The sequence below is a fragment of the Bombus impatiens genome, unplaced genomic scaffold (genome assembly GCF_000188095.3).
Source record: "Bombus impatiens unplaced genomic scaffold, BIMP_2.2 scf_0548, whole genome shotgun sequence".
NCBI classification, from domain to species: Eukaryota; Metazoa; Arthropoda; class Insecta; order Hymenoptera; family Apidae; genus Bombus; species Bombus impatiens.
Genome location: NT_176967.1, coordinates 1859413 through 1878143, shown reverse-complemented (window position 1 = coordinate 1878143; position 18731 = coordinate 1859413). Strand labels below are relative to the sequence as shown.

Here is an 18731-nt window from a genome sequence, read left to right as displayed (position 1 = left end):
GGGTTGGCGGTTTGCTCGGTGTAAAACGGGAATTGGATATCAAAAATGTAGCTAAAACTAAGTACGACTGAAATATTCAGCTGGAATAAGAGGAAGAGGAATTCGGGTTGGCTGTTTCGGAATAAATAGACGAAAGTAGTACAGGTGAAGCGTATGCGCGAGAACGGCGTTCGTTGCTCGTCGTTGAATGCCGGCTTCGTTACCGAGTACCGAGGAAAATCCTCGATTAAGTTCGCTCGATTAAAATAAAGTACGCTCCGAGGCGGATCGTTGAAGTGGTTCTCGTGACGAGCCGCGGAGATACTCACACTTGACGCGAAAATGAAGAGGCTCGCTGCGAGTTTCGTTCAGGTCATTCGTTGCGGCGCACACGTACTTGCCGGCGCTACTCCTAGTCACGCTCTGAAGTACCAGGCTCTGATTCGACCAGATTATCCTGGCTGACGTATTATGCGCCAGTATTTGGTTCTGCAAACAAGAATTTTCGTTTTAAATACACCGGCCTCTGTCGGTCGGTTATTAAACGCGTCTTAAACTAGAATCGATAGGAATTACGCGACGTTGCGACGCTCGTTTATTTTAAGAACGAAAGGAAAAAATCTACCTATTGTTTCTGTTTCTTTTGTACTCTTTTTGCCAAGATGAAACACTCGTGAAAGGAAGGTATCTGCATCGGCTTGGCAGCTCGACTTTGATCCATTTCTTTCTCGTTCGTGCTCGGGCTAACAGTAGATTTCGAATCGCGATTTCGTTTCTCGTTACGGTCTGCCTTCGCGATAAATTAGAGATAAACATGCACCGAGCCGTTCCACCCAGGCGTCTTCCTCGCCATTCCATTGTCGGTCGTGTTATCATCTATCAGCACCTTTTTCTACTCAACGCGAAACGTGTGCATTTTTAGAAGTAATTACGATCGTCAAGGACAAAGTTAACGTATATCGTGGTTCTCCATCGGCGAGGGACGACGGCCGCTATTTTTTCTCGTTATAAAGTTCGGTTATCGAGGAAGAAACGTCGCGGCAGCATATTAGAAGGGATAAATCCTTTATTATTGCGAGCACGTTATTCGGCGAAAGAGACCGGAGGAAAGAACGTGGCACGATAACTTTTACGATCGGAGATGTTACGCTGGCCGCCGTCTTTGTTACAAATTTATCCGTTTCGACGTGGCGCGACACAGCGGAGAAAAGGCAAGAAGAGAAATCGGGATGGGAGAAGAAAAAGCGAGCTCGGGCGAGCGTTGCTTCTCTTGTTAGTTAACGTCTCGCGTTTCCTGCCAAGCTACGGTATCGCTCGATATCGTGGACGAATAATAACGCGGTATTCTTTATCACCTGAAATCCTTTGACTTTGTATTCCTTTGTGGGAATTGACAAGGAAACCGACGGGAGAAACGGAAGTCCAGGCTGACGGCTTATCAACCGTCGAGCATGGCTAAGGACGATACAACGGTGCACTTAGTTGTTTAATCAAACCGGATGAAAAGAGTCGCTAGTTTCGTTATCTTTTGTACCGTTCCTCTTTTGTCCCGACTAACGAGGAGACGAAACGAATGCATTTGATTCAAGAATTCTTTCCTTCTCCGGGAAAATTAACATGACAGCGATGAGCAACCCGGTGGAAAAAAGGCCTCGACGCCTTGCCGACGAGGCCGAGAACGAACGGCTACATACGAACTACGTCTACCACGGCTATGCAACGAGAACAGGCTATCGTCCGTATACCCACGTACGCTTTCACGCGTGTAAGTACTTATTATCCACGCTTTATAGCAAAGCGAGCGCGTCTTTTCAAACTAGCACGATGCCAGGTTTAATTAGGCCACTTTGGGACAGAGTTTCGTTCTATCTTATTTCGTTGCTGTTCGCCTCGTGCAACAAAACGAAGAACGAAGCAAACGTAACGCTCTGTTATTGCAGAGTTGTCTGCAAGTTGCAGTGAACTCGATTCGGCCGTCGTATGTCGATCGTATTCCTTTGCCGAAGTATTTCGCCGGGTATTTTCGTTTAAACACCGAGTCGACAAGCGGAGAACACGACACGCCCAAAAGTTTCTTCCGGCTCTTTCGGCTTGTTTCGGTGGATCGCGTTTCAATTAGCCGACGGGCAAAGGACGATCGCGAACCATGGATCTCGTTCGCAGAGAAACGCTCTACCGAAAGAGGCAAGGGTTAGAGCCAACAAGTAGGTAAAACCGGGACACGGCTTACTAGCCGAAGACCGTGCCAAATGCATCCGCGCCTGTTTAATCGGACGAGAGACGTCCTTCGAACTTGTCTTTGTCTCTCGCTAGTCGTCCTCTTCCTCGTTTAAATTCCCCGTTGTACTTGTCTTCGTTTTTTCCGTCTTCGTTTTGTCTCTTCTTCTCCTCGCTTTTCCTATTTCTCTCTCTTTCTCTCTCTTTTTCTCTGTCACACCCCTTTCATTCCTTATATCTGTTTCTCTGTCTGCAGCTCGTTTTCTCCATTACACCGATAGACTCTCTTTCTTTTGTCCCCACTCCTCCGCAGGAATCCGTTCGCCGAAGATAATTCGAAATCGATTCGAAACGAGGCCATTTGAATCTCGGAGAAGGTGGCGCAGACTGTCAGAACAGATCAAGATTTCTTCTCCTCCCGCGAGTCTTTTTTCCATTCCCCTTTTCCGCTCCGCTTCGAGCTTGTTCCTCTTTCTTTTTTCGTCCTCCCCCTTTGGCTTTGTTCGATTGTTTTATAATCTCGGCTCGCAGCCACATTCTCTTGCCGGAGAATCGTGTCCTTCGTCGGATAGGTTTCGCATCGACGGATGAGCACTTAATTACTCGCGGTCGATCGACCGTCCAGGAATTTCAATTCGTCTTTATCCTAATTCGTGTTGTTGATGTTCAGCGGCGAATTAAAAATCGAAACGCGCAATTCCGCTAGATCTAATCCCTTAAAGAATTTAATCGGATGGGAAGATCTCGGATACGATCGATAAACTCGGCGGCTAGGACGGGTCGAAAATACGTCGACTCGATCGAGTCGGATTGTAATCTATGCAACTTGCCTCTCTTCCGTGTTCCACGGTCCAGTCAAGGAGCTTTAGCTCGCTTAGCATAGGTTAAGCTTCGGTTAAGGCCAGAGGTTTACCTTCGATTTACTAGCCAGTCAAGACTCGTTAAACGTTATACTTCGTTAAGGGGACTAGAAAAATTTATGACCAATACCAACAACTTCTTTTCTTTCCTTCTTTTCTTTAAATTCGCGCAGTTCGTTCACCGAGTAACTCGCAGCTTTACCGTTGGGAAAGAACGATCGTTAATTTATAAAGTCCCGTTACAAATTCTTTCGTTTATCGTGCACACGATATACCGAGGAACTCGGCTAAAGTCAACGATCGTAGACTCGCCGTTTTCCGAATCGATACATCGATAACCGTCTCTTCGGGTCGCATATTACCTACGTTTCGCTTTGAGAAAGTAGCTGCAAACTTTGACGTTTCTATTCGAGCGCCTGGCTGCCGTTCGTTTCCTACCATTTTCTCTCCAGCTGGGACTCCCCTGGACCTTTCCACGTTTCCTCCTGTGTTTTCCCTCGTCGTTTCATCACGCCAGAAACGAACCAACGATACAGTTCGAGAGCTTTCGTTTGTCTTTTATCGTTTGCGAACCAATTCCAACGAAGGCTAGTAGCCTGGCTACCAGCCACCTGCCACCCCTACACCTTCTTCCACCATTTGTCGTGCGTACTATTCTCCCCCCGTGTGTGCAAACAGTCCCGTTTCTTTGCGTTTCGTTGCAACTATGGGAGATCGGAAGCGAGTCGCGCTCTCAACTCCTAGAGAAACCGACAAATTGAAAAGCGGCCAATCCCCAGACCGACTGTCCCACAGGTCGAAGATTGGCCAATCGACGAGCAAAATTCGGATAACGACGCGTCGATCGGATGCTGCGCCGCGTACCACTTCTTCCATGGTTTAGACAGCTCGCATAATGAGTTCGTAACCGCGCACGCGTTAATTAGAACCCCTTAAGGATCGCGTTCTAGATTCTGGTTTGCCGTTATTAATTCCATTTTCCTGTTACGGTTTCGCCGAAAACGAGCTGGTCCTTTGATCCTGCTCTCGATGGAACCACCTGCGCGAAACATTTTCCTTCTCCTAATCAGATTTCGCAGGGCTAAACGAGGATCGCCCAACTAGGTCGTTAAATCCATTCTCTGGATATGGATACTCCATCGGCGACTAACTTGTTTAACCCTTTTCTGTCAGCCGCCCATCTCTACACCGAGACATCAAAGAGCTCGTTACGCGTGAACACGATCCGCGTGAAATTTACATTTCCATGTAGATCGCTTTCGCGACTGATTTTACGAGGCTTTAAGCGCCGACGTGTCGTAAATCGCGAAGAGTTGCGAGGGCGCGTAATTCGTTGCAGCGGTTCTCACGACGCTTTGGCAAATTAAGGTTACCGAAACGTTTCTTCCCCGACCTGGTGATGAATATGGGTTACGGGTAGAAAACTTAGGTCGAGAATGGTATCGATATTCGAACGGTATCCAAAGCGGCAGCAGGTCAGGTCTGAGGATACTAAAACTTTTCGTTTGAACCTGACAAGAGCGAGGCGGGCAAGTGTGCGCGGTTTTATGCAACGGGTCTAGCCGCAGGAAGAGACAGTTGGAACGGAGCCCAAAAGCCCGGAGCTTCATTTTGAGAATATTCGGAATCCGGTATAAGGGTGGAATTACTCGTAGCACGTGGTACATACAACCATCCGGGTACAATGGGCCAACGGCATTGTCTCGTACGTCGCCGTTACATAAAGTAGGTGTTAACCGTCCTTTCGTACACGCTCTCGTGATATTCCGTACACGCATCCTTCCAAGGTTAGCCGATGCAGCCGCCTTGGAAAATGGAAAATGGACGAATCTCTCGCTTTATCGAAGATCATCCGATAACGGCTTGCATACAGCACCACTGTAACTCTGTTCGCTTTAACGAGTCCGCTAGGTTATATGTAAACGTAAATTGTCGACCGTTTGTCGCGTTTCCAGGCAAATCCCCCGGGTCCGAGTTCGCGCCACGTTCCTCTTCTTTTCCTTTCTAATCTTCGGCAACTGCGACTTTCTTAACTTCCATGCTGTAGTTTTTCCTGTACCGATGTTAAGTTGCTCCTACCATGGCGAAACGAGCAAGATGTTATCGACGACACCCGATTACGAGGAATCTTTTGGAAGTGGATCGGTCGAGGACAACACAGAACCATCGAATATCTGGCTCGTTCGATCTCGTCGTAGAAGCTCGGTTCACCTCACCTATCCCGTAAGATTCATCGAATTTCTTCTTGCATTTCGATCCTAAAAAGGTTCACCGGTTTCGTAGGATACGTTCGTCTCTCTAGTCCGATCTAAAGCTCGGTTGGCGGAATTCTCCGGTGAAAATTCGACTCGGTCGCGATTCGGGGCTTCTTCTACGTCGTCGTAGCCTTGCCCTGCTAGGCTGGCGAGAAAAAAAGGCGATTCAGAAGGGTAGGAAAGAAAAGAGGCTAGAGGCGGGTGTTCATTCCGGTCAGACGGCGCACTGATTCCTTGAAAAATTGCCAACAACTCGTGGCTGTGCTTCCTTTCCTCCTTCCTTCCTTCCTCCCTTTTTCCGTCTCGCCTTTTCTCCCTTTCGCCCTTGCATTCGTTATTTTCGTCCCGTCTTTTTCTTCGTTTCCCTGCCGTGTCCAAAGGCTAAGCGAAATTCATTTTGCCTTCCCTCTTTCTACCACCTAGAAACCAGAAACTTGGTCATCGATCGTTCGCCAGTGTTTTCGAACGATTCTTACGATATCTATCTTTCCTTCCCGAACTGGAATTACATCGTAGCGAGAAGAGCAGGATAAACGAGTTATTTCAGTCTCGCCAGAGACGCGGACGCTCAGAGAATTAGAAAAACGTCGCTATCGTAACCTCGTTGCGAAAGATCGTCACTTTGCCAGAACTCGCGAGTTCAGGTTCCCTCGGTCGATGGAAATTCCGTTCGATTTGAAAATTCGGTTATCGCCCGGTGGCGAAAACGTGGAAAAAAGGAACTAGGCAGAGGAGAAAGCGCAGCCAGCAGCGAAAGCGATTACGCGTTTAAACTTTTTCCGCGGCGTTAAAGGAAGCCATTATCGTGGACGTGGATCGCTCCCGGAAAGCGAGCAACGGAGAAAGGGAAAGACAGAGAGAGAGAGAGAGGGTTCTCTTCGAACAGTTGTATTTTCACGAATCGCTCTGTACACGTACTAATGTGTCGACGAACGAGCTAGCGAGCGTACTCGAGACGTACCCCGGAGAAGAAGCCGAGAGCATTGAACGACGGTTTAAAGAGACGAGGTAGCTAGTATGCCGGTCGAATAGGTTGCACGGTAGCGGCATTTCCGGTGCGCTCGTGCACACACGCGCGTCTCGTCTTTTCTTTTCTCGCCAGTCTTGCCTCTAATTTTTTCTTTTTTCTCGTGCGCGTTCCATACAGGTAGGACGCGTCGCAGACGCGCCGCGTCGTCGATAAAATTGAATTTATCTTTGTCCGAGTTTCGCGTCTGCTTGCCGGAAAAAATATTTTAATCGGCAAACGTGATTGCATCGAACGTTACATAAGTACTTTCGCCTTTCGTTGTGTTTCTCGTTCCATTAAATTTTACACGCTCGTTCGAAGCTCGTCTTAACGCGTTCACGGCGAACGCTCGTAAATTTTGTCGGTTTTCGACGCGAGCCGTTACGTTCGACCCTGTCTGCCTGTTTCCTCCGTGCTCTGTTGGCAAAGGAGCTTCCTCGGAAGAAAAAATGCTCTCTGCTGGCCCCGGCCAGGGCGGCAGCGCCCTTCCGAAAGATTTGTGGCCAGGATTTCGTAGCTCGTAGCGCGAGGATTGTCTGAAAATTTTTCATCGTGATTATATCGGCGGCATTGTCGCGATACTTTCGCTAGAGAAATTGTTACGCCAGCGACGCGCGATTTCCTCCCTTTTTAGCTTCGTTTTGTTTTAAAGCGATTTATCAATGACAGAGAAGATCGCGTGCAAGCCAGACTGGCATGGGCTTCGTTAGCTTTAAAGTTGCTCGGTATTCCATGTCAATTTTCTTGCTTTGCTTCTGTTCGAAGAGAGGAGAGAGAGAGAGAGAGAGAGAGAGAGAGAGAGGGAGAGAGTGAGTTGAGTTCGTTTCATCGTTTTTTCCAACGTGATCGAATGGAATTCACGGCTTTGAGTCGCGTTCAATTTCTTCCACGAGATTTTTTCGTCTTCTCGCGCGGTGGAAGCTTGCACGTCGATGATCGATGAACGCGAGCGATTCGCGAAGAAATCGATACGCGATGTCGAGATACCCGACTTTGACGCAACCAAGGGGTTGATGGCTGGCACATTTGCGACCGGCAAGGATGATGCATTGCGGTCCGGAATGCGGAAGGACGCGAGGAAAAAAGGCGAAGCGAAGATGCTTCCGCGGTTGCTTTCAGCCTGCTACGTTCTCTCCCGTTCCTTTCGTCCCTTTTTTTCTTCCTCTTTTCGTAGCAGGGAATCTCTTCTCGTACCTTCGACGTCCGGCGTGCCTCGTATAAATGCTGTAAACCCTTCCGTGTAGCGGAAAACTTCCCTCGTTATCTTTGATTACGTTTTCGATTCTTCTTCGTATCGTGCCGTTGGCCGCAGCACCGCGTCGTGCAACTTCTCAGCTCCCCTTGCTCGAATTCCCCGAGTTGCTCGGAAATTTTGTAATTTACTCGATCGTTCGATGTCTCTTTGAGTTTCCTTTTTCCAACCGGGTTGCAGTATTAAGCGCGACGAAAGTATTTTAAAAGGTTCGTGCGCGCTGCTTGCGCCATATTTCTCAACGAACAGAAAGTAACGAACGACCGACTTGTTGCGCGGGGAGAGACGAAGAGAAGATAGAAGGGATTCGTGACAGAATTTGGTTGACCGTATGACTGATATCCGATTCGATTTCACCGGCACCCGCACCTCCGAAGAAAAAGCAACGGGAGATCGAGATTCGGGAGAAGAAAAGGCTCTTCTCGCTTCGGTCGAAGGCAACGAATCCGAGCGGAATTCCGGCACGGCTGTTCGATCGCGACGCCGCGCCACGTCGGTGAAATTGATTGATGTACGGCCTGTCGAATCCGGCGGCAGCCTATTTCCGGCTCGCAACCCCTTGCCCGATTCCTTCCAGCCAGTTCTCCGCATTAAGTCCTGGACTTGTCGGATTGAATCTCACGCCAGTGGAAAATGCACTCGACCGATTCATTGCGAGAAAGCCCATTACCCTCGCGTCGTTCCTACGACTGATCGGTGTACAGCAGAAATAACGTCCATTTGAAAATCAACGGCGCAATCGTGTGGAATTCAAAGTCTCTTTTCATAATATTTCAAGCTTACAGGCGTTTCTGCGCGATTACGACGGAGCCGTAATCTCGTTCGATAGGAAAATTCGATCCCAAGACTCGCATCGTCGCTGGAATCCGCGCGAGATTTCGTTTTCTATCGATTTCTTGTTTCTGTCGAGAAATTGGCTACTTCCGAAAAAGAAGAGCGGAAAAGTAGCGTGTCCGACATATCGATGACGGTGTCAAGATTAAGAAGAGCCTGCTTCTCCGGCAAAAAGTATTTGATCTTTTGCCTCGTATTTAGGTGGACGAGGAGGACATTAATAGAGTTCTTCCGGTTGTCTAGTCGGTCAATCCACTTTGCCATCAGAAAGATGAAGAGTCGGGAAAAATCTTCCAACGTCTTTTCCTCAGCGGCCGATTGGCTCGTCGATACTTGGCGTAGCTACAGAACGTCTCTATTGTCCTGGTGAATGGTACAGCCAGCCTAATCACTGTACCCCATTATAGCGGCTATCTCTGCCTTCCTCGTTTTTCCTTCTACCTCCCCTCTCCCCCTCCCCAGGCTCTTTCCGCCGCCTCTTCTCTCCCTTCTTTACCTTTTAACCAATATTCTACTGCTGTCCCTATCGATGCTGCGTCGTCCTTCCGTTCGCTGCTCTTCTTTCGTCTTTACGATCGCCATTGAAAAGGTTACTGCCGCTGCCAATGGCTCCAAGCGTTTTTTTAAGACCGACAGTTCGGAATCCCGGCTCGATTGCTACCTTGGGATTGATTGGCAGATTGAACGTGTCGATGGCCTCTTGTAATTCCTAGGCAAACCCTTTTAATCGAGCGAAAAGGGCCGTCTTCGTCGATAGGGACCGGCACGTGGAGCTAGTTAGCTGCACGATCTATCAGAAAGCGATTCGTGATATCGATCGCGTTCAACTTACTCCACTTGCGCGTTTATAGAGTTCAGTCATCGAAGTTGCGAACAATAACGAGCAACCGCGACAGCTGGCAAGCCGAACGATACGAGTCGACCGAGGGAAACGAGCCGGATGCGAAAGAAAAGCGACGGAAGGATGCGAAAGGAAGTAGCGCGTAGATGGGTGTCGGGAAAGCCGAGGTTACGATAGTCGCTTTGCTCGCCTAGAATGAAGTCAAATCATATTTTTAAGATGCAATTTCGACGGAAATCTCTTATGCCGTAGCAGCTGCTACCAGGCTACCGTTAACCTGTCTCCTTGCCGGCGTCCTTCCTGAACTACGACGCGTATCCGGCGAAACGTCTCTCCCGAGTAAACACAAAGAACGAGGCGAACGAGAACGACAAGAGGCTGGATTAACGTAAACGAGAAAAAAAGAGGAGAAGAGCAGCGAGGACACGGTAGAGGAAAAAGAAAGTGCTCGTATCTTTGGTCATTTTCCCCTTGTAAGAGACGTCGGACTTTCTGGCTTCCCTTGGCCCGACACGATACGCTTTAATCGGGCGACCATACTTTCCTTCGTGAATTCCGATTCGCACCGTACGAACGAGTTGGGAAACTGAGACAACCTCGTACGCCTTCTGGATTAAACTTTCTCCCCTACGAAATCGAAGCCGAATCCCTTCGACAAACTTTCTCCGGTTTCTCAATGCTGGCGCTGAGGCGGACGCGTGCAAAATCGTCGCTACCGATAAAGCGAAGGAACAACGAAAAACTTTGTCACGTTGGCGAATTACTCTTCGAACGCTGTCTTCTTCGCGGTAAAAATTACTCTTAAGAGAGAAGCTTATAAAACGACGTGTAAAGAAGAAGAGTAGCGTAAATTCTATTCTCCGCGAAGCTCGTTCCTCTTGGAATTAACGTGGCAACTGTTTAAACGTTAGAAGAACGTAGCGACTTGGCATTCACGGCAACAAACGTAATTTTGCCTGTAACGGTAAAAGGAGGGCAAGAAGGAGTACGTTGAAAGTCTCTTATCGCTTTTCGCCATAAATCCGCGAGATGATCGGCTTTCAGCGTGGCGTGTTTCGCGGTGCGGTGAGGTGCGGTGCGACGCTTTAATTCTCCGCGTTCTAACGGCGTTGTACTAGATCGAGCCTGTCGAACGATCTCATATATTATGCAAATAAAGGATTCAAAGTTTTAGCCAGTAAAATATACGAGCCATTATATGGGATAAGACTTGGTTGGCTACGGTAACGTGCCCTCCACGGTGATTTTCTTTACGTTCGCGGACGTTGTCGCGTAAATTACCTGTAACGTAGCTCGCTTGTAAATTTAGGGACGCACGCTGCTGCCTTTTTGTCCACCAGAGATTTTTCTCCGCGAATCTGGCATATTATGTTTCCGCTATTGTGGCACGCTAAGTGTACGGGAATTTTTGTACCGCTGCGTTGCGAGCTTCTACTTTACGAGATACACCCAGGCTTTTAATAGCGCCATAATAGTGTACCCGCGGAGCACGAAATACCGTATTCCAAAGACTGAAATAACTTGGTTAAAAGAAAAAAAAAGACGTCCGATTCGTGCAGCGCACGCTATCAACGAATTATTACGTCGTGTATCCGCCCAAGTATACCAGCAGCTATAATCGTAGGAAACGCAACGAGACAGCGACGTTGATTACGCGGAATATTAATCGATGAAACCATACGTACGTCGTGTATCCATGTCAATTTCGACCAGGGAGGATTGGCTCTGATGTGACACTCGAAGTAGACGTCGTCGCCTTCCTTGATATCCTCCGGGCTTAGCGTCGATCCAAGGTTCAGCGACACGATCGGCGGATCTGGAAACAGATTTTGATCGAAGAAATCACCACCACCAACGAGACAGAAAGAATAGAATAGCGTCTCGATCGAATTATCGAAAGTAGAAACACGATCTTATCGCTGAAGGTGTACGTGCGAGGATCAAGTAAATAATCGCGAACGATTTACTCCGATAATAGATAACAGGGATACGCGTTATCCCCTTGCCAAGCTTTTACTATTTTTTCTCATAAAGAAGGAATACGCTGAAGGGTTTGGATACGTTTTATCGTCACGGTAGGCTCCACCCTCGTACAATTTCATCAACCTGATACCAGGTCGAGGCACGCTCTCTCGGTTCGTCCTCGTCGTGCGACAACCTATCCGTAGTTTCGATACCAAAAACATGTATTTTCGGTTTCCAAGCTCAGTTTCTCAAGTTCCCGTTTTTTTTTTCCTGACCATGAAGCTTCTTTGCCTGTGATATACGACCGTCTCGATGTCAAGGGATTATCTTAATCCAAAATACTCGCCACGTACGCTCGTTCCACGGTGGCCACAGGGTTGCCGGTGAATTACAAAGAAGACAAATCTCTGCGGGTTTTGGCGCATGCTTATTCGCGTAATTTCTTCGTATTCTTCTAGCAGACGACATCGGCCACGGTCTCGCTAGCTCGATTGTCTTCCAGTCTGGCTCCACGGTCTCGCTTGGCAGCTGATTCCTTCCTGGTGTAACCAGGTAACGTCCTCGAAAAATTCCAGTATTTTCTTTGCCTCTTGTATCTCTCGTCTTCATTAGTTTAATCATACCGGTTCCTCTTAGCTCGCTTTCTCGTCGGGGAGTTTATTCTTCGGGCGTTCTCGCAGGATTTTATCGCGCGCCACGATAAATTCCCTCCTTTCCGGTGGCTCTTCTTTTCCCCCGTGTACCGGCGTGTACTGCTCTTTCGAGATAGTATTAATTAGCTCGATCGCGTCTACCCGCTGCTTCTTCTCCCTTCAGCCCCAAGTTCAACGCCGCCACTTTTTAATTCTCGAACCTCCGTCGTTGCATCGTGCCGTGTCGCTCCTGTCCCTTGTTTTCCGCTCTTCTTCCACCGAGGCGAGATACTCGTCCAGGATTGCAATAAATTCCACCCACTATCCTCCCCTTTCATTTTCTTCCCCGTTCCTCGCGAATCGAGAGCTCGTGTGTATGGGCGGAGACGAAGGTGGAGCACGAAAAACCCGGGGCCGGCTCCCGAGGTAATGCGTAATTTCAACGATGCTGCTCGACGGTCAACGTAATTGGATACACGACGTGACGTTATTTCTCCTGTTGTCGCGCTTTTTCCTCAGACGCTATCGAGCGCGTTTCTTTCCAGCTGTCGATACACCTGGCGTATCTACGCGCGTACTTTACTTACGGGACGGTGTTTGACAAAAGCGGTCTGGAAACTGTGAAACGAACCGGCGGAAAATCATACCAATGACGAGGAATCAGTTCCCCTTACTTTCTACTTATAAAGTTGCCAAATAATTAGTTGCAAAAAGTTACGCCGCTTCCGACGAGCTGTGCTTCCGTTCCGATCGGAAGAATCTTGGAAATCTTAAGCAGATCTTAATCAGATCTTGACAAGTGTAAAAGTATAAAGTTTCAGGACGCTGGCATTTCCACCAGAAACTACATTTACGTTCGATTTATCCGCTGGAGGTGTAACAAGTGTAGCCGAAGTTAGTTTCGATTCGTTTCAGACCCCTCGTTGTTCCATAGAAACGCACTGTGGCGAGTTTCGTGGCTACGCTGTAAGACGAGGTAATTACGGTCCTTCGTAGCCTATGTACACGGTACGCAGATGCGTAACGAACAACAACAATCTCGTAAGAAGGAATGCATGGTCGTGTGCTATTATCCACGATCGTCTTTTCATGATCTGGTTTTTACGCGACGGACGAATTTGTTTTTTGGCAAAGTCGAGAAATACGCTCTGCGAGAAGAAAGTCTGTTCGCGTCATGACTTTTTAACCGATTCCACGAACGAGGATGGTAAAAAGGAAAGTCCATAGGGGCGCGAAATGGAACGAGTCGAGATGACGGAATACCCACCTCCCTCTGTCCTCGAAAGGGAGAAGAGAGAAGAAAAGAAACGTGGAAGCTCGTGGATCAATCGGAACGACCGAATTCATCGATGGCATCCTTTTTCTCTTTACGAGCTGTCCGTCCCTATATGTCACATATATCTTTTTTTTTTGTTTTACGATCAACTAGATCGGGAAACGGTTCCGCGGAAGAACACCAACGATCGGTTTCGCTGAATTTCGGCTGTAATTCGCTCGAAATCCAGCGGAGGCCGTTTTATTGCAGCTGTAAAAACAAGGGTTGGGAGAAAAAAGGAAATGGAGGAAAAGAGGATGAGAGGGGCGACTGGAGGGAGGTGTGCGTTCAACGTAAAAACGCTCGTAAATCGGCCGATTTCACGATGCGCCTCGATAGAAGATAAGAGCAAGGGATACGCCAACCCCATGGCGATACTCTATCTTTTTATGACGTTCGCGCGACGCGTATGCATACATTAAGAAGCGTCGGTCGAACGCGGGGCAAGTTTAGCACGACGAATCATCGAATATGCATTTAACGTCACGTCCGCTCGTAAAACGTCGTACCAAGAAACGAATCGGGATCTCTGTGAAAAGAGCAATAGAATATATATTTATCGTATACTTACAGACGACGTCGATCTTCCAGGATTTCTCCACGAATAGTCCCGTAACGTTTGGATTTTCGGCCCTACAGGTGATCGATTTCCCGTGATCTTCCACCCCTGGCTCGAACTCCACCATGCTCACCGTCCGATTCTCCGATCTCTCCTCCTGCGTCACAGATCGTTCGAAGTTAAACAAAGTTTGTATTCTTTGGCCAGTTAAATGATCCAGCTCGATGGCTCGCTTCGTATTCGAGAGTTATTCGAGTTTCAAACGATGGGAGGCTACGTAAATGTACGCTAGCCGTGTCAACGGCTACGAGAAGAACAAGATGCCCGAGCTTTTCCAGCAAATCGTTCTGGACCGTTGAAAAAGAAAACGTTTGTTACGCACCTCTGACGAAACGTCGTCGCGCTGTAGAGTTTTGCGTATCCTGGGAAAGATATCTTGTTCTTCTCGTGTTTAACGTTTTCGTCTGACGTTTGAAAATGTTGTCACGTGAGAATCTTGGTCCGTTTTACCGAACGAGCTTTCGATACTGTATTTTTCACGCTGTTTTTCCAACATTTTCGATCCTTCTTCATTTCGCAACGAAGAGGACGCTCGCTCTTTCGCACCGCCACTTTGTCACCGTACGGAAGAATGTAATTTTGGCAGATAATAATTTTTACCAGGTATCGCGAATACCGTTCTCAGTGGCGTCACTCGATTCAATTCCGCGGCGCAAGATGGCGAGAAACGAGAACGAAGATAGAAGATAAAAAGCGAAGAGAAAAAATGGAAAACTAGTTCGACGGCAACTCGGCATGGTTAATTTTGGTTATATTAAGGTCGAGAGGCAGACCGTAAGCAACGCTGGCAACATCTGCTGCAAATTCATTCCTGTTAGCCCGGACTCGAAAGGACCCGGGTCCTGCTGCTAACGCCGTGGAATCCTTTCTAAAGAGTACCACCGGATTCTACCGAGCGTGAATTTTACCGGCAGCTTCTGACGCGAGATTCTTCGCTCGCGTTTTTCTATTTATTTTCCACCGGCGTCGAGAGAAAAAGCCAGCCGCTACTTCGACCGGGAATTTTGTTTCAAAGCGTGTCAACTGATACTACGCTCGACGCGGAAGCGCGTTAAGGGGTCGGAACCAAAACTTTCCTCCGGTTGGACACGTTCTCTTCCCTATTCTTCCTCAGTTTTTCTCACTTCGAAGTTCTGCTCCGCGGCCGCAAAAAAAGATGTTCTTTCCTCTGCGCGTAATATAGGAATTGTCGTTACCCAACCGCCGGAATTATACTTTTGTCTGTGCTCGTCTAATTTTCTTCGCGCGAACGTTTTCACGGCAACCGAGAAAAAGGAGGGAAAAGGCAAGGTGGCGGCGAGCACAAGAGGGCACCGGAACGCGCAAAGGCGTCGCGGAATTTCATTTAGAAATATTTATACGCTCTTAAGTGCACCGATGCGTTCGCGTTTCGACCGAGTAGGAAATAAAGATGATATATCGCGCGATTACACGTCGACCCTATCGCAGTTTTCTCGGTACTTTCGGTTCGCTAACGAAACGCTTTCTGGTCGTGAAACCATGTAATACGGAACGCGTGGCGAACGGCTAAAGACAGCCTGAATGACTATGGGATAATCAGGATGGTAATGCAATAGAAGCGGTCTACGTGTTCTGCTGCTTATAGAATCTGCTTACGTTAATATCTCTCCTTGGTTCTTTCTTCAACCCTTACGCTATCCCCGGTATCCTTGGTACCCCTTTTCTTTCTCACCGTTCTCTCGGGACCGCAGCGCTCGTCCTCGTCGTTCCCTCTTCCTTCTCTTCTCTAAAGCCACGTTATGAGGCTATATTTTATTATCCGACGCTTGTGCCACTGGGAATTTTAAAGAGACGCGTCGCCGCGTAAACGAGCAACGACGTGGCCTTATCGTCCAGCCTGTTCGTTTTAACGGCGCGGCGTACTACGTTTCTCGTTTGTAACCCTCGATCTCTGTCATTCCCCGGTGATTTTAAGCAAGTGCTACACGGAATATACCGAAAGTCACGAACCGTTGGTTCGTGCGATCGCAAGTCTGGCGATTGGATAGAGGTTGGTTCGTGGTTGTTCCTTCTCGTAGGGAGACATCCATCTCGGAAGGGGAAGTCAACTAGCGGAGGATATCGCGAAGGCGCTGCTAGGTTCATTAAAATTCCTTGCGTTCCGTGACTGTTCGATGTCCGGCAACGCGGTGTCTCATCGGCGAATCTTCACACGTATCCGGTCCACGGCTCGTCAAAGAATTTTAATTTCATCGTATAAAAGTTGAATTGGAGCTCCAGATGGTCGCAGAATCGTCACGGACGCGGGTGTTTTGCTCGAATTAGAATTCAGCCGAGTTTCCATCGGTGACTGTCGTTTACTCTGTTAATCAGTCCGTACGCCAGAGTCTTGGTCCGTGCGTCGAGAGTACAAGGGCTTGGAGAGAGAGAGAGAGAGAAGGAAGGAGAGCACAGGTGTGACAACGAGCGAGGATATTGCGACTGCTGGTGCACGGATATGCCGCGCCGAGGCGTCGTTAAGCGTTGCGGGCAGGGCTTGTTAATGAACAACGCGAAATTAATTAGGGTCGCGCGTCAACGTGCCGAAGACAACGGCGGAGCTGTACACGTGCGCCCCGAGCCTGGTCGGCCAACGTTACATCTGTGATTCCGGATTATCGATAATGCGACCGCCTCGGGCCTCTGCCTAACCGTCGTGATTTAGGTACCAGCGTATCTGTTCGCTCGACCGAGCGCCAGATTAACTCGAATTGCGACGAGATTACGAATCGACGAGATCTCTCGCGCCAACTCCATCTTATCTTCGATCTTCTCTTTCGCTCCCTGTACACACTCTGTCGCGTACTTTCCACCATAGATGCTTTCGTATCTTCCGCTTTGCCACAGAAATATCTCGGTCCAGCCAAAATCGTTTTAATGGCGGCGAATTACGCTCTTGTCGATCGTTTCGGTAAAGACAAATCCGACCTCTCAGCCGGATCCGAGAGGCTGCATTTCATTCGCGAACGCGAATGCTGCTGCAATGCAAAGAAAATCCCCGACTCCGCGTGGTGGCGTTGCCTCGCCTTGATGCGTTGACGGCATCGGTGAGAAGCAGCAGACCGGGGCTTTTTCGCGAAAATGTTCCCCAACTCGCGAGAAGCTTAGCTCTCCCTCTCTCTCTCTCTTTCTCCTCTCTTAGTATTCCAAGGAGTCGAGGAAAACCCGCTCTCCGACCTACCTAGCCACCTCTACCTACATACGTTATCGGCAAGCATCGAATACTCCTATCGGCGTAGACGCCGATTTTCGCGCTCTGCTTTCCAAACAACCTAAAAGGGCTCCTAACTTTGTAACGTGGTGCGTAGTTGGCTGGAAACTCGTAGTTATGGCTTTTGAAAGTGCTGTCGGAATGCGCGGCTTCGCGTCAGAGTCTTTCTCTTCATCGACGTTCCATTTCGTCGATCAAATTCACGGTTCCGCTAAATAGCTCAGCCGCTTCGCCACGGGTTATCTCTCTATTTTCCAGGTTCGCCCTCCTTCTCGTCCTTTTTATTCCTATCCGGCGATTATTTCGCCACGTCGAGAAGGAAAAATGATGGTTCGAACGCGTTCTCGTTTCTTCCGACCAGCGAAAAGTTTTCGTTAAAATCCGCGACTGCATCGTTCCGATGCTTCCTAATGATTTCGACGTTTTCCTGTTCCCTCTCCAATCGACGTACGCCGTAATGGCGCATCGTTGTCGCGAACAAAGGGTTTCGAGCCTTTCGTGTACCGAATGTATCTTGGCAGGTTCATTTCGTAGCCAATAGCAATGCTCTTCGTGACCGCGTTATTGGAAACGTCGAATATCGCAACTTCGAGTCGAGAGTTCTCTACTGGACGGATCGACCGATGTTCTTCCACCATATCGGGTCCACCGAAATACAGGAAATACAGCAGATTCGATCTTCCAGGCACCCGCAACAAATCACACAGCTGTTCGTTACTCTCTGGATCAATTTCCAACTCTCCGTCGATTCGAATAAATTCTTTGTAAGCGCATCATCCGTTTCTCGGCCACGACGCACAGTGGCATTGTAATTTTCACCATACATCCTAGCGGACATGTTGTTACGCGTCCGTCGAATCTCATCCAACAGCCATCTACCGGATCTCGACTTTCGTTCACTTTCATTTTCGCTTGCCATTATACGAGTAATATTGAAATAAAAACAACGTGTTTGATTCTGTTATTAAACATCGTACGAACGGAAAACCATTCGTAACGACGTACGGCGTACGAGGTAATAGAAACGGTAAATATTAAATGAAATTAATATCGTATGAAAAACAACCCGTGTTCGATTACTGCGCCGTCGTTCCCGTTTTGTTTTGTTTTGTTTTTCTTTTTCAATCAAATGAAATAAAAACCCTTTATGTTTGCAATAACTCTCGACTATCGTTCCCTAAAAAGGTAAAAAAAAAAAAAAAAAAATCGAGGAACTATATAAGTGTCGGTATACACCAATATGCATCACAGTAGAAGTAGTAACTTTTAATTCGAGTAGCGCGTCCGCTGGAAGAAACGTAAATGGGTCCGCGTCATCGCGAGGTTTCGTTAGGACATCGAAGATAAGCGTTACCGAGATTCGTGGAACGAAAACGAAGGAGAGGCGAGATCGCAGGGTGGTTAAGTCGACATTGCGTAATGACCAATTAGCATACCGCCAATGAAAATATCTGCAGTCGACAGGTGTGGTTGCTTAATTCAATCGACGTCGCTCGAAAGTGCCAGCCTCGAACCTACCTTCCGACCCTCCCGCCCTTATACAGCCCCTTTTCCTCGTACAATCGGACGCGACTCGAACCTGCGAATCCAATCCGTTCGAGCAGAGTGCCGCCATTTCTCTTGCCCTGCTGCACTTTCAGCGCTTGGTCCCGTTCCGTTTCAAAGGCCGACGCTAAGCGACGCGACGCGAGGCTTCGCTCGGCGTCTTCGTCTTCCCAGCGCTTTGACTCTGTTTCCGAGCC

General features: G+C 48.3%; 1 protein-coding gene across 1 annotated transcript in view; it reads right to left on the bottom strand.

Moving 5' to 3' along the window:
* LOC100747218 (nephrin) overlaps positions 1–18731 on the bottom strand; it is a 171207-nt gene that overhangs the window by 24664 nt on the left and 127812 nt on the right. The window contains exons 8-10 of the mRNA XM_024369272.2: positions 13731–13875; positions 10933–11063; positions 309–468 (exon numbers count right to left, since the gene is read on the bottom strand). Of these exons, the coding sequence (XP_024225040.1) occupies positions 309–468; positions 10933–11063; positions 13731–13875 (436 nt within the window). The remainder of the gene's footprint in view (positions 1–308; positions 469–10932; positions 11064–13730; positions 13876–18731) is intronic.